At 40.5% G+C, this 27734-nt stretch overlaps 1 protein-coding gene across 6 annotated transcripts in view; it reads left to right on the plus strand.

Annotated features, from left to right (window-relative positions):
- Positions 1 to 27734, plus strand: part of tenm3 (teneurin transmembrane protein 3) — a 229339-nt gene that overhangs the window by 65411 nt on the left and 136194 nt on the right. Inside the window, exon 2 of one of the 6 annotated variants that reach the window (XM_080303278.1) lies at positions 3973 to 4140. The exons of the other annotated variants lie outside the window; for them this stretch is intronic. Coding sequence (XP_080159404.1) covers positions 3981 to 4140 — 160 coding nt within the window. The 5' untranslated portion in view covers positions 3973 to 3980. The remainder of the gene's footprint in view (positions 1 to 3972; positions 4141 to 27734) is intronic. 6 annotated transcript variants of the gene reach the window in all.

Genomic DNA, 27734 nt, shown 5'->3' on the forward strand with positions numbered 1-27734 from the left:
GTAAGAAATGGAGATCCATCAGAGTAGGGCTGGGCGATATGGCCTAAAATCAATATCACGATAAATTGAGCAGTTAACCTCGATAACGATAAATGGACGATAACCACCCCAAGTGCCAAAGAAACAAACGTTTTTGTTTTCTTCATTTGATGGGGCTGTGGCAGGCAGCATAGTTCCTCCAGTTATTTTGATAATATTATTCCCCCTAGACCTATTCATTGCAATTATATTATTACCACTTTAAAGGGCTGTAAAATGTCACTGAAAATAAATGAAGACAATAGTAGTAAGTACTTTTAGTGGTTAAGATTTATTAACTGAACAAAATAAAAAGTGTAGGATACAATATGTAACCATGCTCTCTAAAAAATGTGTATCCCTTGTAAACAAAATAGTTTAATAATAAATATGTTTCACATTGGCTATTCACAAAGTAAACAATGATTGTGCAAATGTAATGTCGTCATGGACAAAGGCCTATCTCTGCTAAGGCCTTGAGGTACTAGAACTTGTAAACAAATAATGTCACAAACACAAATGTCAATTGAACACAGAAAAAACGATAATAAATACTAAGCACTGCCATGTGACTCGTGAAAACTATAAACTCTTAAACAAAAACATTAAATACCGTAATTGTCGGGCTATAAGCCGCTACTTTTTGCACAAGCTTTGAACCCTGCGGCTTTTAGTCAGGTGCGGCTTTTCTATGGATTGTCCATGAGCGGATTTGTTTTGTTTGTTCCGCTGTTGTACGGCACTACGTTGCCTGGCGGAAGGATCGGAGTTCAAGAGTGGTATGTTAGTCACATGTCCATCCGCCAGGCAACGTAGTGCCGTACGAAGTAGCGCGAAAAACAAACTTCAAAGTAGCGCTACGCGTTCAGCTGGAGGCGTGGATGATGAGCGGCGATAAACTTGCGAAAAGCAAGTTATGCCCAACTCCACCACTGGATTCTGACAGCGTGGGAAAGTGTGAAAACATCCACAATCACCAACGGATTTCGAAGGGCTGGACTGCTGCCTGATGGAGAGGAGGCTCTTCAGAAGGTGTTCGACTCTGACACTGACAATGAGGATTTCTTTGGTTTTGAAAGTGACAACGAAAGAAAGGAGCTGAGAGTGGATGATGAAGCCACCCTGAGCCTGTTCGTTTCCGACACTGGAGGAGAGGACTTTGGTGGTTTTAGTGCGCAGGAAGAAGAGAAAGATGGTGAATGACTGACTTTTCTTCTTGTTAAAGCCGTGTCACTGCACCTGAGCCTAAAAGGTAGTCTGAATCTATTTTTCTGGTGTGCTGTAGGTTATTGTTATGTACTACATTTGTTACTCATTTATGAAGCACAGTACATGTTTTGTACTTGTAATTACCACTACTTGTACACATACCCTAAAAGGTTATGCAAATATGTACCCATAACTTGTTTTTCAAAATATTAATAAAAGTGGTGTGTCTCCAAACAGCCATCTGTTTCCTGACAATTCGATTTGTGCATATTCTCTTACATATGATAAGTCAACATTGAAACACCTGCGGCCTTTAGTCAGGTGCGGCTAATGTATGTACAAAACAGGATTTTCCCCTGATTTTAGCTTGTGCGGCTAATATTCAGGTGCGCTCTGTAGTCCGGGAAATACGGTAGTGCTGTTTGCAAAAAACTTCAATAGAACACTGATAGTTAAAATTAGGCAGGGCTTGAACAGGGCACTTCAAAAAGGGGCAGCAGCAGACTTGGTATCCTGAGCGGTTCAATCAAACTACTGTTGTAGATGTTTACCTGAGTAGTGTTTACTCCAGGTTCTTGCTAAGAAACACAAGCATATTGACCATGTCAGGTTTCAGGCAGGATCTTTAATTTACAAAGTTAAAAAGGGTTGGCACAGTAATAAAACATTTTAAAAATCATGTATTTTGCTACATTTCACAGCACAACATGATCAACACTGGCTCACAATAAGTCTTCTGTAAAAACCTTCTGGATACACTGCTGCTCAGCAGTCTTAAGTATTTTATGCCTATATAAACATTATTCAAACATTAATACTTTCAATTTTGAATATGACGCACAGAATTAAAGTCACTTTAAAACACACCAGATGTCACCACCCAAATATATTAAGATGTACACACTTACCGATTGCCAGGTGCAGCCTGTGCCCAAAACATTGCACCCGTGTCCATTTATTGAGCTTGACAGCTTTCACAATATTTGGGCCGTTGTCAGTTGTTATAGCAACAAGGTCCTCTTCACTGATGTCCCATGCAGACAGCATCGCTCTCAACTAGGGCTGCCACGATTACGTCGACTATCAAAATCGTCGACGACTGATTTAATAGTCGACGCGTCGTTTGAAGCTTTGTAAGATCACAAAAGACGCAGGAATAAGTAGCAGGATTTAAGAGTGTAATAACGGACTGAAACAGAAGATGGCAGCACTGCGTGTACAAGGATGTCAGCTGCCGTTAAACCCCGAAGAAGAAGAAGCTGTGTCCCAGAATTCATAGCGCGGCCCTGTTTTTTCTTCTAAGGCTACTGCGATATGATTTTCCACCAAGCTTCTTGCTGATTGTCTCGTAGGCCCGTCCAGCCTCATGCATTTCTACAGTCTTGTCCCCGATGTCGGCTCTTAGGTCCTGCCCATGCTGCTGCAGGGGTTGGAATGGAAGTAACTGATGAGTTTAGGTTGACTATTTGTAATTGATCTGTGAGAGTGAGAATATTCGATGGGTTGTAATGGAATACTTATTTGACTCACTGACAGGCAAATCAATGTATGACTTAAAAATTATGCAAGCAATCGTCTAAGGAGCTTGGAAAGAAAAGCATCTGGATTTCTTTAAGTTGCTGGAAGACGTTTCACCTCTCTCATCCAAGAAGCTTCTCCAGTTCTGAAGCTGCTCAGATGAGACTACGATGACCTGGATGACTGAGAACCTTCACGTACAGCCAAACAAATCTGTTTTCCTCCCACTGTACGAACAGTTGCAGAAACTGTTGGTGAATACGTTAAAATAAATATTGTGTCTTACATAATATACCGACTTCCTCCACAGGCAGATTTAGTCTCGGGTGAGACACAGTGTTACAGTTCTCGTGACACAGAAGAGCTTCCTTCCCAGGCCAGGACTCAAGTCTGTCTGCACCTGCAGGCCAGTGGCCACTTTGAAAGGTGATGATGTGCACATCCTGGACAGGGAGGAAGGCTGGTGGGGTTGGGGAGTCGAGGAGGGCATTTCTGTGTCGAAGCTCAACCATCATGAGCTGAGCTCACAGCCCATTGTTAGTGTTGATCGTTGTGCAGCTTTGCTGTGTATAAGGTGGGAAATCTTAAGAAAGGTGAATTGCAGTCAGTGCCAAACAAGACTGCAGCTTTGTTTCTGCAAATAAGCAAACACTGAGTTTGTATTTCACTTTAATGTGAGAGTGAGATTTAGAAACAAACACATTTGTGTCTGAATAGCCAGAAATGTTTTAATGAAGGGTGCTTTGGTCGTTTTAAATACACGTTTGAATGGATTCCAAATGTGGACGAGTTCTCTGTTTGAATGAAACACACAGACACTAATGTGTACACACCCAAGCAGAAGTCACTAAATGCCAACGTTACCAAACGGATGCACAGCTGGTTTTGAGACTGGTCTCGAGCAGGCGCAGCACCGGAGCCTTTGTTACGTGGTGCTGAGCCGACCATCCTGTCTAATCACCTCAGTGAAGCGACGCTGCACATGAGCTCTTTAATTGTTGCTGCTCACATATTCTTACAACAGAACTGATGAATTTTAAGATCACTTGTATTATTGTTTTACTGTGTAGTACAAAGACACACACCTGTCAGTGTGTTTTGTGTGTGTAACACAGCATCAGCGAGCGTCACCATACTTCATTGTTCAGCCGTTTCTTTTTCAAAGATGTTACTTTTGTTCATTCTCCACATTCATCATCCTTTTTTCTTTCATGTGGTCTTTCATAGGTTCTCCCATGCCCTCCCCCTCCTGCCCATCTGTCATTGACCAATCACATCCACAGTCAGCTAATCCCCACGACAACCCGCTGTTAGCCAACATACCTGAGCCTAACTCAGAGGAAGAGGAGGAGGAAGAGGAGTATGCTGCTCGGTTGTACTTAGCCGTAACATGTGGTAAAGAGACTTTAGACTTTTTTTAAAGACATGCACTCATTTTGGATTCAGCATGTGAGCTGCAGCTGGTTATTTGGATGACTGTGGAGCGACTCCCAGGGTAACAGGCTTGGTGGAAGTTAGTCGTGTTTTCTCCTTGTATGTTTTTATCATCAAGCCTCTGTACCTGAACATTAATCTGCTGTCACAGAGCGGCTGACGGATTGTATTAACACAAAAGACAGCATGTAGATTTGGGAGTGTGGCGAAAGGTCACTAATCTCTAAATGACAAGTGGTAAATATAACGATGACTGCTGTTTTCTTGTTTGACTGTGTCAAACACACACATTTAAAATGGGACTTTTATTTTGTTCTTCAGAATACGTTGTCACATCCTTTCTAGTTCTTATACAAGCAGTGTGACTAAACAAAATGTTTAAATGTCCCAATAACACTACAGGACCCAAATACCTGTACATTAGACCAAAAATGTCTCTTTATTAATTGATTGCTACAACAATCAAATATCATTTAGCAGGTATTTGATTGTAATAGCAATTCTGGGCATGGCTTTATCACTCTTATCTGATAAAGTCCCTGCCCCCAGTGTGTTTCTGTAGCTGATGTGATAGGATTGGCTCGGTTGGATGTTTTTAAACTGGAAACTGAGACACAGCACAGAAAAAAAAGCTGCTTAGATCCAAAACTTTGGACTCTTGTCACAACTGTAGAGAAACAAAGGCTACTACACCTCACTGATGACAGCTTCTTTCTGTTTAAAATTTGATTGAAGCGTATTTCTCGATAAAATCCATTTGATGACAGAGCTTCTCCTGGTGTCTCTCCACATGTTTGTGCTAGTATTAGCATGAAGCTAATAGTCTGGCTGCAGCTGATCCAAGATATGTTTGCCTGTGGATAGTGACGAGCACCAGATGCTGAGTTGTTTTGACTGGGCAATGGCCCCTTATTGAGTTGGTCATAGTTGGGAGTTTGATAGGAAACAGACTGTGATAGTCTGAAGATAGGAACTATCTTCAGACTATCACAGTTACTCAGACTACACCAGGAGGGGCCGCGAAAGGGGGGAAATCAAGAGGAAAAATACCTGGAAGGAAAGAAGGTGAGAAAGAGACATGAGTGTGGGAGAAACAGAGAACTAGTCATCTCCTTATATATGCATCATCTAAACATGATCAGAAACAGCACGACGTAGGCTCGTGTAATGACTGCAGGTCTGTGTGCTCCTCCTTTACCAGTGTAGATGAGGTCCAAGCTAATTAATCCATACTCAGTAAAACGTCTTAAGATATTACTATCTCCACTTCTCCTTTTAACAAAGTATGTGCTTATTTCTTTATTTGGTCTTTAGCTGATATTTTCTTGCACACACAGACACAGATATGCACTAATGTGGAAGCCAGCCTTTTATTTCTTTAACCTTCCCTTGCAACAGAAAGAAGCTGGAGAGAGCATTGAAAAATATTTGTGTTGGATGTCAGTCAAATTAGGGCTGCTCGATTATGGCAAAAATGATAATCACGATTATTTTCACTGAAATTGAGATCACGATTATTTGACGATATTTATTTAACCCTTTAAGACCTACTATAGAACCAAGTCCACCAGAGCTTATATTATTATTATTATTTTTTTACATGCTGTAGTGCCATTTGTGGGAGCATTTCAAGTTGCTATACATCAATACAACTGTTATAGCCCATATTTTAATAATATGTATGCATTAAGTCCATAGTAATTACATAAATTGCAAAAAAGTGCAATAAACTACAAAAAAAATTGAAAATCGCTTTTGTTTTGTTTACATATATTTCTACTTGGAGAAATTTAAGAGGTTTATCCCTCAAAACTTTAAATACAATAAAGTTGCAAAAAATAGTTTACAACAACAGGAAATTTATTTTGAGTGTCTTCATAGTTTTATTTTGGAGATACAGCAATTTTTATATACTGCAGGAAAAACAAAAAACAATCCTATGATGCAAATTTGCAAAGAAAACAGCAGGTGCATCATTTCACTGTGGGAAGTGTTACGAACAGCTGATAGGAACGGCAAAGCGTGTTTCTGGAATATTATGTTTTTGTTCCTGCAAGCGCTTTTTATGAAATTTTTGCAAAGCTATATGTGGAAGGAAACCGTGACCGAGGACAAGCTGATGGCATCAGATGTAAGTACAACTCCTCCGGTTTCATATGCAAAACAAATTATTGCGCTAGCTTACATGGTTCAGGTTCTACAGGGATTTAACAATAGTTACGCAAAACGGAGCGTGCTGCTCTGACCGGCTTTAAAGGGTTAACAATGACTTTAAAAAAATAATATAAAATAGTGTGCAACACCACTGAAGTTTTTTTTTTTTTTTTTTAAACTCTCTTTTCAACCAACGGCAGTCACTCTCCAAATAACTTCTGCTTAGCTTTCCGAGCTTCCCTCGGGTCCTCTTAATCAGCGGTCTCCAACCTTTTTTGCGCCACGGACCGGTTTATGCCCGACAATCCGGTTGTTCAGTCTGACGTCACTAGCCGTGTCTGGGTCTAAACTCCGCTGCAGGTCCATATATCAAACGATCACTGTGGCATTACTGAGAGTTGAAAAACTGTCTAAAGTCTTTCATCTTTAATAAAATGATCAGCCTTCTCCTCTACCAGGTGTAACAATTGAGTTTAACATCCAGGCATCTATGAAAACGGAATTTATGACATTTAACGGAGTTAGAAGTTAGCAGGGAGTTAGCTCGCTAGCTTCTATCTAAATACAATATAGCATGTCCTGACTGCGGGGTTTTGAAACAAATTCAAACGTACAGCTCTGTTATCACTTCCAGCATAAATGAAGACAGAAAACTAAACAGCAGTGACGTTTGTAGGGTTACTGAAGTTGGGCTAGCTGGTATATAATGATGTGCTACGTGACCGCTAGCGACACAGCTATGTTAGCACAATATAATTCAATTCAATTCAATTTTATTTATATAGCGCCAAATCACAACAAAAGTCGCCTCAAGGCGCTTCATAGATACAGAGAAAAACCCAACAATCATATGACCCCCTATGAGCAAGCACTTTGGCGACAGTGGGAAGGAAAAACTCCCTTTTAACAGGAAGAAACCTCCGGCAGAACCAGGCTCAGGGAGGGGCGGGGCCATCTGCTGCGACCGGTTGGGGTGAGAGAAGGAAGACAGGATAAAGACATGCTGTGGAAGAGAGACAGAGGTTAATAACAGATATGATTCAATGCAGAGAGGTCTATTAATACATAGTGAGTGAGAAAGGTGACTGGAAAGGAAAAACTCAATGCATCATGGGAATCCCCCGGCAGCCTACATCTATTGCAGCATAACAAAGGGAGGATTCAGGGTCACCTGGTCCAGCCCTAACTATATGCTTTAGAAAAAAGGAAAGTTTTAAGCCTAATCTTAAAAGTAGAGATAGTGTCTGTCTCCCGAATCCAAACTGGAAGCTGGTTCCACAGAAGAGGGGCCTGAAAACTGAAGGCTCTCCCTCCCATTCTACTTTTAAATACTCTAGGAACAACAAGTAGGCCTGCAGAGCGAGAGCGGAGCGCTCTAATAGGGTGATATGGTACTACAAGGTCATTAAGATAAGATGGGGCCTGATTATTTAAGACCTTGTATGTGAGGAGCAGGATTTTGAATTCAATTCTGGATTTAACAGGAAGCCAATGAAGGGAAGCCAAAACAGGAGAAATATGCTCTCTCTTTCTAGTCCCTGTCAGGACTCTTGCTGCAGCATTTTGGATTAGCTGAAGGCTTTTCAGTGAGTTTTTTGGACATCCTGATAATAATGAATTACAGTCGTCCAGCCTGGAAGTAATAAATGCATGAACTAGTTTTTCAGCGTCACTCTGAGACAGGATATTTCTAATTTTAGAGATGTTGCGCAAATGGAAGAAAGCAGTCTTACATATTTGTTTAATATGTGCGTTGAAGGACATGTCCTGGTCAAAAATGACTCCAAGGTTCCTCACAGCGTTACTGGAGGCCAAGGTAATGCCATCCAGAGTAAGAATCTGATTAGATACCATATTTCTAAGATTTTCAGGGCCGAGTACAATAACCTCAGTTTGATCTGAATTAAGAAGCAGAAAGTTAGCAGCCATCCAGGTCTTTATGTCTTTAAGACATTCCTGCAGTTTAACTAATTGGTGTGTGTTATCTGGCTTCATGGACAGATAGAGCTGGGTGTCATCTGCATAGCAGTGAAAATGTATGCTATGTCTTCTAATGATACTGCCTAAGGGAAGCATGTATAATGTAAACAGAATTGGTCCTAGCACTGAACCCTGTGGAACTCCATAATTAACCTCAGTGTGTGAAGAGGACTCTCCATTTACATGCACGAATTGGAGTCTATTAGATAGATATGATACAAACCACTGCAGCGCAGTACTTGTAATACCTACAGCATGTTCTAATCGCTCTAATAGGATATTATGATCAACAGTATCGAACGCTGCACTGAGGTCTAGCAGGACAAGCACAGAGATGAGTCCACTGTCAGAGGCCATAAGAAGATCATTTGTAACCTTCACTAAAGCTGTTTCTGTGCTGTGCTGAGCTCTGAAACCTGACTGAAACTCTTCAAATAAACCATTCCTCTGCAGATGATCTGTTAGCTGTTTGACAACTACTCTTTCAAGGATTTTTGATATGAAAGGAAGGTTGGAGATTGGCCTATAATTAGCTAAGACTGCTGGGTCTAGAGATGCTTTTTGAGTAAAGGTTTAACTACAGCCAGCTTGAAGGCCTGTGGTACATAGCCGATTATTAGAGATAGGTTGATCATATTTAAGATCGAAGAATTAATTAATGGCAGGACTTCTTTGAGCAGTTTTGTAGGAATGGGGTCTAAAAGACACGTTGATGGTTTGGAGGAAGTAATTATTGAAGTTAACTCAGAAAGATCAATTAGAGAAAAAGAGTCTAACTTAACATCAATGGTACTAAGAGTAGCTGTAGATAATATTACATCTGTGGGATGATTATTGGTAATTTTTTCTCTAATGATAAAAATTTTATTTGTGAAGAAGTTCATGAAGTCATTACTAGTTAACGTTAAAGGGATGGTTGGCTCAAAAGAGCTCTGACTTTTTGTCAGCCTGGCTACAGTGCTGAAGAGAAACCTAGGGTTGTTCTTATTTTCTTCAATCACTGATGAATAGTAAGATGTTCTGGCTTTGCGGAGGGCTTTCTTATAAAGCAGCAAACTATTTCTCCAGGCTAAATGATGATCCTCTAGATTTGTGACACGCCATTTCCTCTCCAGATTACGAGTCATCTGCTTTAGGGTACGTGTTTCAGAATTATACCACGGAGTCAGGTACTTCTGATTTGAGGCCTTAGTTTTCACAGGAGCTACAGTATCCAGAGTCGTACGTAGTGAGGAGGTGAAATTATTAACAAGATAATCGACCTCTGTTGGGGTAGCGTTCAGATAGCTGCTTTGCTCTGTGTTGGTACAGGGCATTGGAGATGATAACAGTGGGTGGATTATATTCTTAAACTTAGTTACAGCGCTTTCAGAAAGACATCTACTTTGATAAAGTCTACTCTTCACCGCTGTGTAATCAATTATTGTAAAAGTAAATGTTATCAGGAAATGATCAGACAGGAGAGGGTTTTCAGGAAACACTGTTAAATGTTCAGGTTCGATGCCATATGTTAAAACAAGATCTAGGGTGTGAATATAAACAAGCTAACTTTTTTTCCACTCGATAAAAGTTAATGTGAGTGTTCTCGGTGGTCAGGAACAAATGTAATCGCATGGCAGGATGCTGTAAAAGGACCAAACTTCAGCCAGGAGAACAACTGAGATAATCCATCCACAATACGAGGTTAGTCATTCATATACTGCTGCATGGGCTGGGCTGTAGTTACATCCTAAGGTTTTAAAAACTGAGCTTAAATAAATGATTAGCGGTAATAAAAGCCGAGGGAGGTCAACAGTGATCACTGACTGTTTTAGGAGCTTTTTGAGATTAAATAGAAGAAAATACAAAACATTAAACATGTTCACAACACAAAAGCCATATTAAACGCAGACTACTTTAGACCCGGAAGTAGGATTCGTCGCGTCATCACTGAACAACCGGATATTTTCACGGACCGGCCTTTAAGGTGTCGCGGATAAATGAGGGAGGGGCTAATAATCGGCTCAGTCATTTTTAATGATCGTTGAAAGCCCAGATCGTAATCGTGATTAAAATTCGATTAATTGAGCAGCCCTAAGTCAAATACTGAAGCATCATAAAGAGTGGGAAATAACACCTGTTCAGTTTAGAAAGCCGGCCAGTCTGCCTCAGCGAAAAATTCAAAAAGTTGAAAGCTACGCCGGGCCCATAAATATCATACATTTACATTTTTAAAGACAAGCTTTGTTTTACTCATTTTACATTACATATCAGCCCCCACCTGTCTTTATATTTGGTTAGGAAATGGGAAAGAGGTGCAGTGCTTTAACATGTAAAACCCTACATGGAAACACACTAGAACAGGCGAAAGCATCATTCGGACAATTTTATTGAGCTTTCAGGGAACTGTTGTTACGGACGTTTGCTACATAAATAAAACTGAATTGAACTGAATTTTCCAGGCTTTTTGAAGGGCATCCCAAAGTTTTCCAGCTTTTGTTTTCATTGCCTGTCCAGTGGATCCCAAGTTAATCCTTCAATAAGGTTGGGGCCTGGGCTCGTAGGAGGCCAGTCTAACTGATAATGTTGCAGTGAGTGATTTTCTATCAGCTATCCATATCAGTGTATTTGTGATCGTTTTCATGCTGAACAGTGAACCTGCAATATGACACTTTCCATGTTTCCGTGTTGCACGGTGGCTCCAAATCTGATGGCATTCAGTGTTTTGCCAAACTCCCCAACACCGCTGGCTGAGACGTAGCCTGAAACAATGACAGCTTCCACTGTATTTTATAGGTGCCTGTAGACTCTCTGCGGACCTCCTCCATACATGTTGACAACAACTTCAGATTTAGATTCATCACTCCAGAAGCCCTGAATGATTGAACCAACTGTACCTGTGACATGTAAATGTTTTTAATTTCAAATTGTTTTAATTGCATTGATGAATCTTATGTACTTTACTGTTTCCTTTCCAACTAAGTTGATTGTGGAATGTCTGGGAAGGAGGAAATTTCATGACCTGACTTGTTGCAACGGGGTCCCATTACAGCATAGAACAATCCATTCTTTCTGTAAAGGCAGACTTGCTGTGTGATTTTATGCACCTGCAGCAAGTGGATTGAAAGCACTTTTGTTTCTGTGGTGCAACAATGCAGCCAGACACTCGACTTCAAAGTCTTCACACAAAAAATAAATCGTTCCAAATAGAATTCTGTTACCAACACGTTCTCACTCCCAAAGCGTAACATTTTACACTAGGTGACAAATCGTTGATATATTACACTTCCGTGCACCCGACACGTCCTTAAATTACGAGATCGGAAACATGAGGAAACATGAGAACCGTTTGGAATGAATCTACACATGTGCGTTTGTTTTACTTCAATCGCGTTGTCTAACGGCATTAAAATGCTGGTTAAGGTTAGGGTCAGGGCTGGAGTACGTGGCTGGAAAGTGTTTTACCACGGGAGCCTCATTCTACTGGATTTCATCCATAACCCGGCGCTAGCATAAGAACGTGGAAGGTCACCTTTCACGTTCCTCAGGAACGCCTCGGATATGTTACAGCTCGGGAGTGAGAATAATAACTTAAAGTTTGATACTATCAAAAATCCCAATAACAACTGAAAACACTGACAATCATCCTTAGAAGAACAGAACATGTGGGACTAATGAAGGCTTATCTTATCTTATCTTTACAATGTGAAGAACATAGAAAGAACACACTGTGTGTCCACTTCACTGGGCTCCATTTCAAATGTCATTTTTAAAAGGAGAGAAACCAGTTTAAAAATGAGTGCCATTTGTTTTAAGGCAACTTAACAGCTCATCATTCTTCCACACGCTGGTATTTTGGCATCAGAGGGCAACAGACAAGCGTTCTTCACCAGCCGGCCTAAATCTCCTCAGACAGGAAAAAGCAACATAGAAAATGGAAAGTTTGTCCGCAAATGATGGGATGACTCCAAATCTTATCGACAGCGTCTACACTGAAAGCAAAAGGGAGGTCAGACCAAGGCTGGGGAGGAACGTGAATAACACTTAGTGCTTTTTACTTGAGGACCAAATAGGCAATTCTCCTCAACACCAGAAACAATCAATGAGCCACTGAAAGAAAGAGATGGAGAAAGGAGAGGGCACGAAATACTTCTCAACACCAGACCTAATCGATGATGCCAGCGGAAAGAAGGGATGAAGAAAAGCAGGGACAACAGCAGAAAACTTTTTTGACATAAGAATGAATGTTAGATTTAAACAGAGAAAAATAGAGAGAGAGAAAATATTTGAGAAGAGACGAGACTGAATGATCAGGCTAATGAACCTCAGACTAGTAGCTGGTGGCTGGGGTTTAAACCGCGCGCACACACACACACACACACACGCACACGCACACACACACACACACACACACACACACACACACACACACACACACACACACACACAATCCTTGTCTGAGGCTGATGGCAGAATGGAGCCACTTAAGTAAATCAAACTGTTGTAGCAGGCTCCACACAAAGAGAAAAGAAGACAGAGAGAGGGAGACAAAGAGATAAAGTGGAAGAGAGTCATAAGATAGAGAGCTGAAAGAAAGAGTGTGTCACGCAAGTGCACTATCCAGACTATGAAATGACGTACTGCAACATTTTGTTTTGAGGATTTAACTCAGATTGTAATTCATGGCGTTTCTTTCTGATTCATCTTCACCCTTGTCTCTCCTTGCTCTGCTGTTTTCTGGCTTCTTACAGGACTTATTGGAAATGCTCTCTTATAAATAAAGGGCAGCTAGTGGAGTTAGTTAACCTGCGATCCTACTTGTCTGTAGGTGGGAATGTGGGTGTGAATGGTTGTCTGTGTTAGCCCTGCAACAGACTGGCAATCTGTCTGAACTGGATAAGTGAATAAAGACGGATGGAGAGAGTCAAGCTGAACACATGTACAACCCTAGTCATAAAAAAGTTGATGCTTTATAAAATGTAAATAAAGCGTTGCTTTGCAAATTTGTGGACTGAAACCAAGAAAATGAAATGAAGCTCAGCACCAGGTGAAAAAGGCTCTCATGCTGAAATGAGGTCTGCAAAGACGAGTGGTCACAGACTAGAGGTGGGAATCACCATACATCCCACGATACGATATTATCACAATACTTAACGCACGATACGATATTATTGCAATTTTTAAAAATATTTTGCGATATTCAGATTCTGTCCATAAAGGTAAACTTTATCAATATTCATTTATCTAATAACAAAGTCTCACACTCAGTCTTTCTCTCATCTCAGTCAGTTTTATTGTTGACAAACTGAACGGTTTGTATTACAGTCTAGTCCAACTTAACTGAAACCATCTGGTACAATTACAGCTATTCTGAACTATGCAATATGAAAACTATGCAGCCCCTGCAGCAACTGAAGAATTTGAAAGTAAATTAAAACAAAATAATTTTACGTTAAATAAAAAAGTTTTAAACTTAATTAAAATAAAAAATGTCTTAAATTAAAATAAGTAAACTGTCATGTTTATTGCTGCCAAAAACCAGTTAAACACATTTGGACAGTGAAGGAATGTCAGGATTCTTGCTCAGAAAAAGGATCAACATGCTCTGAAGTCAGAGCACAAAAACCTTTTTTGTTACAAAATATCGATTTCTGCTGTTCCTGTATCGATACATTATTAGCAAACAAAATATCACGATGCTACACAGTATCGATTTTCCCCCACCCCTATCACAGACACAGCTGTGCCAGAAGCTGGTTGACGGTTACCATGAGGTGCAAATTATTAAGGGACATGTAACCAGATATTAAATGAGGTGTGTGTACGGCGCATCTGGCAGGCAGTCAAAGTCCTTCACTTATTCCACATGTTGTCATGTTAAAAGCCTTAATCCAAAATTGATTAAATTCAAAATTCATCTTACAAAATCTACAAATAGAAAATATAACATGTACATTCACAGCATCTGAGCTCAATTTTGAGTGTCAAAATTGAGCTCAGGTCCATCCAGTTTCCACCGACCATCTCGTGTTATTTCAAGCGGCACTCACCTGTCTACATTAGATCCTACAGTTGACAGCACATGTCAGAGCACGAACCACATCATGAAGTCCGAGGAATGATATGTAGACCTCTGAGACAGGTTTATGCTGAGGCACAGATCTGGGGAAGGGCAAAGACACATTTCTGCAGCATTAAAGCTTCATGTCTGGTTTTTTATCTCAATCATTCCACCCCAGAAGAAGAACAACTCAAAGAAATGATCACAAGATGGTGAGTGTATGAGCATTCATGATCAAAATATAACAAAGGTTACTGCTAGTAACAAAGTAGCTAAAGCTACCATTTAAAACTGGTTCTTTGCAAAGTTGTCTGTTAAGTATAGAAACAATACTGAGAGTTTAGTGCTTTTCATTTTTTACCAGGGCTGGACTGAAAATGAAATGAACAATTCTTCAGACAGCCTGGAGAATTATTGTTCAGGGCTGTGTGTAAAAAATTATAGAAATGAAAGAGACGTTGAGAGAAAGTGGAGAAAGTGGAGGGTGCAGGAAAAAAGAAAACTCGACAGGTGTGGAGAAATTTAGGCAAAGTGAAAGGAGAACGAAGAGAGAAAGCATGGGTCGTGTTCCCTCAGCAGCACTCTGACACTGTTCTAACAGTTCTAGAAAGAACCCAGATATGTTGTTCTGTAGACTGTAGCTATCATTTTGTCAGACTTTTACTTTTATTGGCACTTATGCAGAGATTTTAAGAATAATAAAGTTCGTAATATGACTTCTCTAGATCTCTTATTGCTTAATTTCCAGCTAAAACACTGTTTCTTCTTGTTGACTTGGCCTTTTGCCCTCTAATGAACCACAGCGCTGAATCCTGAAAATCAGAACTCTGTCTGTTTATGGTTTCCCATTTCTACCAATCAGAGTTACAGTTATGTGCAAAAAAAGTATATTAGTAATATTAGTACTGCTTGAACTTAAACACAGTTTGATTCCACAGTATTTTAAAGACTTCATTTATCAGCTGATTTTTAGTCTAATGTGAATCATACAGTACGTTTATAATAAGGAGATTTAAAGCTGCCTCCTATATCAATGGATGTTGTACTTTTTCAAACACACTGTAAAAACCTGTAATATAAAAGTATTTCACTGTGTATTTTACAGTTTTGTACTGTTCTTCTAGAACATCATTAAATTCACATAAACAGACTGATTTTACATTTCAAATGTAAATTAACGTAAAATCACTGTAAATGTAATAAAACATAATTTCCTTGTTTTTTAAACGTATCTGTCTGTACATGAGCATATTTAGATTGTTAAAATAATTCACAAATGTGTCATAATTTCACAAATATCTGTCCGTTATTTGAAAGATTGAACTGTTAAATTCAAATGTAATGCTATGGAAAACTATATAAAATGATTCATATAAACTTTTTTCACATAGAATAATTATTATTATTATTGATATTTAGGGTGATCGTGGCTCAAGGGTTGGCAGTTCGCCTTATAGTAAGAAGGTTGTCGGTTCGAGCCCCGGCTCGCACACTCGTTGTGTCCTTCCACCTACAGGTGATGGCCAGAGAGGAATTGTAAAGCGCTTTGAGGGTCTCATAAAGCGCTATATGAATGCAATCCATTATTATTTAAGTTAACTGCATATTTCTGTACCTTTAAGTATTATTATTCATATTGCCACATTCATTGACCATGTTTATAGGTAATTTCATTGTTTAATCACGTTAAAATGTTCCTAATTTAATGTTTAACAGCACTTGAAAAAGGCAGAATCCCATGTAAAATTAGGGCAACAAACTGTATTGTCATTGCTCAAAATAACCGTGTTTTCATGGGAAAGTTATTTTCTGGTATTTTCTGGTATTATTTTGGCGCCCCAGCTGCTGGAATATTACTGCTTTTTAGTTGTTTTTTTTACAGTGCAGGGATGGCTGTTAGTGACAGAGCGGGTCATCTAGGTCGTCCACATGCCAAAGCCTACTGGGCCCCACGCTTTCTGTGATGTTTCCACCAGAGTGTATGCAAATGTTAAAAAGGTGTTCAGGCCCAGATGGATGTTGTGTTTGGGTGACTGAGACTTGTAGGAGAAAGAATACTCGGCGAGTACAAAGATGCTTTATAAAGATGAACCATTCTATCTGTCCTCAATACAATATTGTATAATGAAAATTTGCGTGTATAATAAATTAGCACTATTAGGAGCTATAAATTAGAATTTCTTTTTTTACTTTTCTGCTCCCTTTTTTTGACTTCATCATCATCATCATCATCCACGTCATCACTCTGTTCCCACTCCCACCACCCTCTCTCGTCCTCTCGTCCACTCACGTCTTTGGTATCAACAGCTGCACCCTCTTTTGGATCCTCTCATCAGTCCTGCTCATTTCTTCTCTTTATTTTTGCACCAGTGCACTGACCCCATCCACCCTCTCCTCCCTCTCTGTGTCTCTCAGCCTCATTTTCTCCTGCCAAGTCAGCTCTCAGTATCCCCCCCCTTACCCTTTAACTCTTGCTCTCTGACCAGGTCATTAATAGGGGAGACTGTGCTCCTCTAAGCCACCGAGGTTGCCTTTGCAAGTTATTTCACTCGTTTGTCGACGTCGTATCCTTCTGTGTCCTCACATTTATACATAGTATGTATGTATAGACGCATCACAGGCACGAGGATAAATCCAAACATGCATAGGTGTGCTGGTAATCATAGCTTTTCAAGAAACTCCTACCAGGTAAAGAGTTTCGAAAGCTCAGTTTCTGCGTTTATATGCAGACGAGGAAAACTGAGGTCGTGTGTTTCGGTGTCAAAGGTGTGCACTTCAGCTCTGATGTTGCTTTATGGTTAGGGTGATATTGCCCCCTGTTGCTTTGGCACGAATGTAACATTCAGCGCCCTCTCAGTTCAAATGTAAAATGTGCTTCACCGTGGACGTGACGGTGTTCATGACACGCTTCAACATGGGTGGTTCCTGGTTCATTCCTAAGCATTTTCTTCTAACATGAGGGTGACAGTACAGGTCTTCTTCCAGACCTCGGCAAACTGGTGACACAGCCAGGTAACTGATGATCCAGGAATCTGCAGTTGTTTAGAAATGACCTTCCCAGCTGGTGTAAATCTATAATTCTCCTTCTTCAATCTTCACTGAGTTCCTTGGACTTCTGGGTATTGGTCGATCCAGTGAGTGTTTCCAAACAAATCCCTTTCATGCTGGGAGAAATCACCGATTGCTGTTAATTACGTAGGCCTTTGCCCTGATAAACTAAAAGATACTTTACATCCTTTAGCACCACTTATTCAAACATTTAAATAAGTGTGTGTATATACAGAGTTCAGACTGTGCTTAACAATAACGACAGTCATAGCTCATTAGAATTCTATAAACACTGTTTTAACAGCAAAACCTTTTGCTCCAGCCTCTGGTCCCAGTCTGTGTTTTCTCGGCTACACTGTCCCGTTTTGTTTCGGGTACTGTGTGAGGAAGCAGACGTCTCCAGGACTGGAAACACTAAAAAAGCAAGTTTAGAGCCCGTGAAGTTTCTCCTTTCATACCAGCTGCTGGGTATGCAGTGAACGCAACCAGCTGGCACTTGCTGAGAACTTTGCAGTCTAGCCTTTCATCCAAATGTGGCCACTTCTTCATTTAATAAAACAACAATAGTGGACGAAACTGTAACAAGAAGACTCCAAAAAGAATCCCAGTCCAAAGTCACTACACATTTGTCCTTCTTTTGTATGCACTCTACTGCTGTCTTTAATTCCAGATGAATTTATACAGAAATGAGTATTATTTGTAAATGACAAAAGGTGCTGCGCTGAATATGGTCACTTCAGATACGTGCAAAATAAAAAGTGATTGACAGGAACAAATCGTCATTTAAGTAAAAATAAAACAATTTTTATCAGGCAGTTATAAGAAAAATACTCAAGTGCATTTACATATCGATGGTTTGAAAGTTAAAAGAGTCTATGCAAAGTCCACACAGAGAGGCCCGACAGTGGAATTGAACTCAGGACTTTCTTGCTGTGAGGCAACAGTGCTAACCACAGTGTCACTGTGCTGGTGTATAACTAAATACCGAAGCCAAACACAAACACATTTGAGTTATTATGCCCTTAAGTTTGGAAATACTCATCTTCACTATCACAACAGAAGGGTGATAAGGATAACACATACACGTAGCTCATACAAATCTACTATTCTTAAAATCTCTAATATTAACATGCACAGATTTCACACTGCACAAATTATGTACAGCACAATAAATAATCCTGAAAATATCCTGAAACCACACTTACATGCATGCAGTAGAAACACGCCAAAAACACAGTTTATCAGTGCGTGCGCAGCCTCACCTATCACAATAGAGCTGCAGTGCAGTTGAGGCAGAGCAACGTGCCAAAAGAAACAAAAGGAAAAATGAAATAAATCAGCATGTGATTTCGTCAATTAATCAGCTGATCTTGTTCAGTTTCGAGTGGGCCTTTGGTGTTTAGCTCATTTCCTGTCTATATTAAAATGCCATTAAGCTTTTTTTCCCATTCTTGTTCGTGACAATATGTCCAAATTAAAGCCTCTGTTCCTCTGGCTTCTGTGACTGTAACCTCTCATTTAGAATTTCCTAAGCTGGTCTTTCTGACAAAGCAAATGTTTCTGTGGGCTTTTGTTTGGTTTTGTGGGCGCTCAGGTTGAACTGCTGAGGCCGAAGCTGCCTTCAGTGAGCAAAGAGGGACACTCTCCGTCTACATGCCCCACAAAAGCTAACCATGGTTAGGAAAAGAGGCCTACGTCAGTTCCCTCTCCTTGCTGGGAGTCCAGAGGTGGAATGAGTTTTCACGCTTGAAGAAACAAGTCTTAACTCTGGTGCCCTCTCTGCATTCTCTCTTTCTATCTGTCTTCCTGTCTGTGTTGTTCTCAGTCCACCTCAGCCAACTATTGTTGTGGCTTCTGAAACTTTTAATTGACTTCCCGTGTCACCTCCTGTTCTTTCTGTAACCTCCTTTTTATCTTCGTGTTCAACTTTATATAAACAATGACAGAATGCACCACCAAGCTTAGCTTGTTTGATTTAAAGGCCTCAGTTGTTCCAGAATGCTGGAGCAGGAGTTCAGGCAGAACTAGAAAGACAGATCATATTTCTCCCATGTTCGCTTGTCTTCACTGGCTTCTAGTGAACTCCAGGACTGAATTTGATCCTCTCCTCACTTACAACATCTGGAATAGTCTGGCCCCGTCATTCCTCACAGACATCACAGTACTATATCGTCCTAATAGACCTCTTTGCTTTAAGTTGCAGCTAGTTTTATAAGTTGAAAGAGAGGCAGAGCTTCCCGGTTTGGATTTGGGAGCCTTCGTCTACCTCTAAGACTGAGTTGAAAACGTTTCTGTTAGATAAAAGCTTATAGTTGATCAGGTGGCCATGAACCATCCATTATGCTGCAGTCAGCTGAGGCTGCTCTTCACTGCAGTTCTTCACTCACCTGTTTCACTCTGTGTTTATACAACACTGTTGCATTTAACCATTATTCAGTGTTAAACGCTGTCCCTCTCTCTCGTGTGCCTTGTGTCTTTTCTCGTTCTCCTTACACCCGACCGCTCACGACGCATGGACGCACCTTCCTGAGCCCGGTTCTGTCACCAAGCGCTCATACGTGGTCGTCTAATGGATGGGGTATTCTTTCTAATATCGTGCTTCTGTCCCTAGAATATAAAGAGGCTTTAAGCAGCTGTGGTTGTGAAGTAGCTTTGCACAAAGACAACTGATGTGAATTGATGTTTATTTAAACCTGTTATTACTGACCTACCAGCCTACTACAACCTTCATCCTGGACCACCCGGGTCTTTTAGAGCTCTTTTTAAAATGATTGTATTTGTTTTGAAATGCTTTCACACTCTTGCCCCGCCTCACCGCGTCTTCGTCCCCACACACCCTGTCACTCTCTCAGGTCAGCTGACCTCCTGGAAGTACCTACCATAACCAGATAAATAGAGAAGAAGATGCGTAGATGAATGAGTGGTTATGATTTCCTCCAAATGAATCAGAAAGTAAGGCTCTGAAAAATGATGTTTTACCCTGATGACTGTTTTGTCAAATTGTGTTGCTGTTGAAATTGAAATTAATTTTCTAAAGCAGCAGCCTGACTGAGAGACCTTCATCATTGCTCTTCCTCATATATTATTATTACAATTTCTTCCTCCTTCCGGGCATGAGGAGGTGGTGGTGGTGGGGGGTGCTGCTGATGTAGTAACAACACTCACATTAGAAGAACCGACTGACTCCAGTCTGGTGTGGGCTTTTTTCCTTTTGCAACAAGGATTAATTTGGTGTATTTGAAGTAACATATCCTGTGTTTAGATATATTCATGCAGCTACAATATAGAGCAAAATACACATTTTTGCCTGCCATCAAAGGTTGAACACCCATGGACGCAGATAGATAATTATATAATTTTGGGCTAATCTTTATTCCACTGGGATATATAAAGTATTTCTGGTAATCCTCTTTTCTCCATATAAAGCTCGATTGTTAGAAAAATAATTTTTTCTTAAATGTTTGTTAAGCTGTCAGCAGGTTTTACAGTCTTTTGACTCACAGTGTGCATTTACTCATCCACATATCCACAACAGAGAGAAGTCTTTTTCACCAGAGGAGATGGGCGTTAGTGCTTAGTTATGTTTATGAGGTTAACTACAGGAACGATTTGTAATGATTCTGCTAATGGTATTGCAATATGTGTCAATGAAAGCAAAACAAGTAACAGTTAGTTTAGACAACATGCATGAATGTGACATGAGAGTGTGTAGCCGTTGCCGTATGAAAGCAGACGTGTGTGTTAATGATTCAGTATAAATATTTCATTTTTAAATATCACAGTCCACATCAACACGCTATAGATACATTGTTGCTATGCAGTATGTTTGTGGGAGTATTTGGATAGGCTGGCAATCAGACTTGTATAACAAGTGGTCACATATAACTGTGTCCCAGAAATGATTACCGGTAACATATAAGGGCATCTGTACACTATGCAGAGAAGTGAAGCACATGCATCGTTATATTAGTTTAAGTAGGTTATGCTGCAAACTGCTGGATGTTCTTGCCTGGCTCTAATCTTTTCTCAGTTGGCATTTAGGAGGACTGATAAATTGGCCCATTAGCATAATGGGTGAATTTTACACTTATAATTGCTCTTATAGAAATACAGTGTCTGACAGAATTCATATAAGTAGAATGGGAGGCAGAGCCTTCAGTTTTCTCGTCTGTGGAACCAGCTCCCAGTTTGGATTCAGGAGACAGATACTATCTCTACTGTTAGATTCGATTCCACAGCGTACCGTTCGTCTTTGTCCCCTCACCGATAACGTCGTGACAGATGGCCGCCCCTGCCTGAGCCTGGTTCTGCAGCAGGTTTCTTCCTTTTAAAGAGAGTTTTTCTTCCCACTGTGGCCAAAGTGAACCTCATAGGGGGTCATCTGATTGTTGAGCTTTTTTCTGTATTGTTGTAGCATCTTTACAGTATAACATGCTTTGAGGTGACTGTTGTTGTGATTTGGCGCTATGTTTAAAAGCAGTGAAATGAACTGAACACTCAGTTATATGGTAGAATTGATATGTTCTTATGTAGTGCTCTTCTAGTCTATGATGTGTTGAGAAAATGAACCCTTCCACGCATCTATTGCTTTCCACTCCACTGATCTCTTTGGTCTCTCTACTGATGTCCTCAGTCTGTCTACGCTGAATTCATGAACTTTTAAGAGTACTCCCACACTCTGAGAAGGCAGCTAGTTTATAAAAGAGTGCTTGAAAGCTTGTTGGGCCAGCTCATTGCTAAAATAACTTATCCACAGCTGATCCACAACCCTGCCCATGGAAAATTGTTTTATGACACTCCACTGCCCCTCTGGCTAAGCACAGGTGATCCTGTCTGATTTTCATGTATAATGAACCAAAGCATTATGAAACAGAACTAGTTGGAAGACAAAGTGGACAAGTCGCTGTACCTTGTTAGATGTAAATGGGTTTGAATAGAATAGTAGTGTTTGTATGTGGTAACGGTTACAGTTAAAACAATGGCAGTGATAAGAATGTAGAGAGTGTTAATAGTAAACATAATGTAGCACTGTAGCACTGTAGCACTGTAGCACTGTAGCACTGTAGTACTGTAGCACTGTAGCACTGTAGCACTGTAGCACTGTAGTACTGTAGTACTGTAGCACTGTAGCACTGTAGCACTGTAGTACTGTAGCACTGTAGCACTGTAGTACTGTAGCACTGTAGTACTGTAGTACTGTAGCACTGTAGTACTGTAGCACTGTAGCACTGTAGTACTGTAGTACTGTAGCACTGTAGCACTGTAGCACTGTAGCACTGTAGTACTGTAGCACTGTAGTACTGTAGCACTGTAGCACTGTAGTACTGTAGCACTGTAGTACTGTAGTACTGTAGCACTGTAGTACTGTAGCACTGTAGCACTGTAGTACTGTAGTACTGTAGCACTGTAGCACTGTAGCACTGTAGCACTGTAGTACTGTAGCACTGTAGTACTGTAGTACTGTAGCACTGTAGCACTGTAGCACTGTAGTACTGTAGCACTGTAGCACTGTAGTACTGTAGCACTGTAGCACTGTAGCACTGTAGTACTGTAGCACTGTAGCACTGTAGTACTGTAGCACTGTAGCACTGTAGCACTGTAGTACTGTAGCTCTGTAGTACTGTAGTACTGTAGTACTGTAGCACTGTAGCACTGTAGTACTGTAGCACTGTAGCACTGTAGTACTGTAGTTCTGTAGCACTGTAGCACTGTAGTACTGTAGCACTGTAGTACTGTAGACTGTAGCACTGTAGTACTGTAGCACTGTAGCACTGTAGTACTGTAGTTCTGTAGCACTGTAGCACTGTAGCACTGTAGTACTGTAGCACTGTAGTACTGTAGCACTGTAGTACTGTAGCACTGTAGCACTGTAGTACTCTAGTACTGTAGCACTGTAGCACTGTAGTACTCTAGTACTCTAGTACTGTAGCACTTTAGCACTGTAGCACTGTAGTACTCTAGTACTGTAGCACTGTAGCACTGTAGTACTCTAGTACTCTAGTACTGTAGCACTGTAGCACTCTAGTACTGTAGTACTGTAGCACTGTAGCACTGTAGTACTCTAGTACTCTAGTACTGTAGTACTGTAGCACTGTAGCACTGTAGTACTCTAGTACTCTAGTACTGTAGCACTGTAGCACTCTAGTACTGTAGTACTGTAGCACTGTAGCACTGTAGTACTCTAGTACTCTAGTACTGTAGTACTGTAGCACTGTAGCACTGTAGTACTCTAGTACTGTAGTACTGTAGCACTGTAGCACTGTAGTACTCTAGTACTCTAGTACTGTAGCACTGTAGCACTCTAGTACTGTAGTACTGTAGCACTGTAGCACTGTAGTACTCTAGTACTCTAGTACTGTAGCACTGTAGCACTCTAGTACTGTAGTACTGTAGCACTGTAGCACTGTAGTACTCTAGTACTGTAGTACTGTAGCACTGTAGCACTGTAGTACTCTAGTACTCTAGTACTGTAGTACTGTAGCACTGTAGCACTGTAGTACTCTAGTACTGTAGTACTGTAGCACTGTAGTACTCTAGTACTGTAGTACTGTAGCACTGTAGCACTGTAGTACTGTAGCACTGTAGCACTGTAGTACTCTAGTACTGTAGTACTGTAGCACTGTAGCACAAAACATAATCTGAGAAAATGTTCATCACTTTCATTTTTCCATCCATTCCTTAATTGATTCTATTTCTTTATTTCCAGTTCTTGAGGATTACTTTCTTAGTAACAGTTAAAGCTATTAGGAGTTGTTTCTTACCTTTGTCATTGATATTTCATGAATATTTGCATTCACTTATAGATTTACAGATGCCTCCCAGCAGCCAGAGAGATGGTGGTTAGGGTGGAGACGACTATAATAACTTGTTTCCAGTTTATTTTGGATGGATTTGCAGTGTCTCTTGTGCTTTCAGTGCAATTTGAGGAAATATCTGAAAGAACTAGTCCCAACTTAAACATTTTCTATAAGTGTAGTGGATTCTCTGTAATAGTTTGTACTAAAGAAGTGAAGTAATGTTGGACTGTTGCTCTTATGGAAAGTACTGTTACATATCCTTGTCCTGAAGTCAGTATTGAGATGATACGTAAGATGGGTAATTCCTGTCGATACCCAAAAGTTGAAATGTGTTGGTTCCTGTGGCGGGGTGTGGTCTGCGATGCTGCTGCAGGGGAGGCGGATGCACCTACATGGTATCTGCAGCCATGCCTCGCCAGCTTAATGTCTGTGCTGGGTCCTGAATAATGTTGTTGTTGGTGTATATGAGTGGCTGCGAACTGCAAAGCTGCAGTCATGACAGTGTAAACCAGGGGTGTCCAACTCCAGGCCTCGAGAGCTACTGTCCTGCAGCTTTTAGATGCGCTCCAACACAGCTGAATCAAACGGTAGCTCTCGAGGACTGGAGTTGACCACCCCGGCTGTAAACAGCAACCAGAGAGTAAGAATAAAGATGCTGAAAAGCATGAATGTGTGGACGGGTCTGCCGTGTGTTCGTGACAGTTTCTTTTCAGGTCAAAATCACAATTATTCCAATACTGGTACTGTGACTAAGAATTTCCAGTCTTCCTTGTTTTATTACAATGTGAGGACTTTGCACTCGGTCCAGTTTAGTCCCTGCGTAATATCGTCTTCCTATTATGGATCAGGTTGATCGTAAGTCATTCCAGATACACTGAATGACTTATTGTAATCGTTAAGATGAAACCTTCATCACCCATTTAGAGATCTGACCTCCTTCCTTCCTGTTTGGATGTCTCACAAGCATTGGTCCTTTACTGTTCTCCATCACTAACTGCTCGGTGAGGCAACGTTGTGCTCCGCTGAGGTAATTCCATTATAGCAGCTTTGCTTGCAATTACCAGCCTAATTCAAAGTTACCATTCATTAGCAAATTATCAGAAAAAGTTGCCGAAAATCAATTTGGACAACTTTATTACGCACACTACAAATTTCTGTCCTTTGCTTTTTAAAAGCAGCACTCCACTGAAACTGCTCCTTTAAAGCTCTATAATGATCTTTTAATGGCATCTGATGCAGGAAATTGATGCTCTGTGCTCATGTTGCTTGACCTCAGTGCCTTTGATACTGTTGACCAGAATAAGGTTATGGCTGGGATCACTTAACTGGTTTCCCTCCAGTTCATCTAGGAGGACATCCTTGTTAGGGTGAGCAGACACTGCTGTGGGGTTCCTCAGGGTCCATCCTGGGTCGATTGTTATTCTGTTTTTAGGTGTTAGGTGCATTTCTTAGTATTTTTATGTATGACATTCAGTTCTACTTGTCTTTTAGGCCTCGCCAGCTGCACAGGCTGTCTGCCCTGGCTGACTCTGTATGTGGGATTAGTGACCAGCTCTCCAACAATTGTTTTAAACTCTGAGACTGAAGCCACGGTTATTGCTCCTCCTGATATGCACACAAGTCAACTGATTGCTTCTTCTTGCTGACTAGTGTTCGCAATCGCAGCGTAATATTTGAGTCCTTATTGAACTTTCACATATAAACTCGATCTCACATTTCATTTCAGGAACATTACCAAATTGCGATCCGTAGTCTCCTCCTCTGAAATGGACAAAATTGTTCTTGTGTTTGTATCATTTTGTTTAGATTATTGTATTGCCCTTTTTACTGGCTTAAAGAAATCACCTCTGTTATTCCTCCAAGCAGCACAAACTGCTGCACCCAGACACAGCTCACATTACCACTGTGTTACTCTTGTTTTTACTTTGGCTCTCCATTGATTTTAGAACTCGTTTTAAGATTTCACACTTGCATACAGAGCATTAAATGGACGCGCTGCAGACTATTTGTCTCAACTTCTTGTTAAACACACTGCTGCTCGCTGTATCCACTCACAAACTCAAAACCTATTAGCTGTTCAGACAAGAGTCCAGACTCGAGGGGACCGAGCGTTTCAGTCTGTAGTCTCTAGCTCTGGGACAGTTTACCGCTCCAGCGCCACGTAACTCTGTGGACTCTTTAAAAAACAAAAAATTAACAACTTTTCTGTTTTAATCAGGCCTTGTTATTCTTTTGTTATGTATGTGTTTGTTTTTTTGTTTGGTTCTTTGTTGATATCATGTCTGAATTGTTGTTCAGCACTTTATGAATGTTGTATCTGTAAAAGACACGATATAAATAAACTTCACTTACTTCCTAATAGACTAGAGCAGTGAACAACTTTTTCACAAACTCATCTTCTCTACATCTCACATGAAAGTTCATGAAAGTTGGGAGGAAACTCGCCTGTTATGATGTTAAATTACTGAAGCCTGTTTACTGGGTAATGCTACACACAGTACAGGCCATAACTGATCAAAGCAGTGAAAGCAGAGCCAGGGTCAGCTTGACATGCACACTGGTCTGAAATCATCTTATCATAAAGGATGAAAGGTTTCTGCACATGCGCAATCAGCTCGTGGAGTGGGAGTAGGAAGTGCAGATATCGTATCCTTGGTTAGTCTGTCTGGACTGTGTGAACTGTGTTCCAGTCACAGTGTCTTGCACACAATGTTTAGCAGATCATTGGAATATGCTACTTGCAAACATACTGTTTTCCCTTTTGCAAACCCCAGTTCAACCTGGTGCACACTTTAATTGTCATACCTGAGTCAACAGTTGATGTTTTCCCACCTGACTCACTATCAGCTCTCTGTCCTCCTGCACTGAAGTCACACACAGACATGTGATATTCAACTAAAAAAACAACATAAAAAAACTGAAGTTATCATAAGAGCAGGGTATGGATTACCTTTCACAACATACTAATAATAATACATTTTATTACTTGGCACCTTTCAAAACGTGCAAGGTCACATTACAACACAAAACAACAAGGACAGTGTTAAATGATGGGAACAGAAATGTAAAACAAAAAGGTGAAAGTTAAATAAAACCAAAGGTAAACATAAACAGGGTTTACAACTGCACGGCACTAACGAGCTAACCGCACTAACGTGTTGCAGCCCTCGCACGGGGTGATCCGCGTTAACTCGCTAACGGAGATTTGCTGCGTTAATGCGGTTATGGCATTAACGTCATTTTAACCAGATTAACGCTGACAGCACTAGCAACTATAGACAACATAGACTGCTGCTGGCCGTTGGTTACATTTCATTACATTAGCTAACACTTTGCACACAATGAGCAAAACCTTGTGTTGTGGAATAGCATTTTGATCTTCTTTACTTGTACGTGTGCACTGGGCGCTTAAACCTGTTTTTGTTAACCTGTACCCTCTCCAACAGAAACGCTGGGCTATTATATAATTAGACGACAATGTCAGAGAATAATACTAAAACACGTTGGTATTGCTGATGCTACTTTATTTTGTTATT

This window comes from Astatotilapia calliptera, chromosome 6 (assembly GCF_964374335.1).
Source record: "Astatotilapia calliptera chromosome 6, fAstCal68.1, whole genome shotgun sequence".
NCBI lineage: Eukaryota > Metazoa > Chordata > Actinopteri > Cichliformes > Cichlidae > Astatotilapia > Astatotilapia calliptera.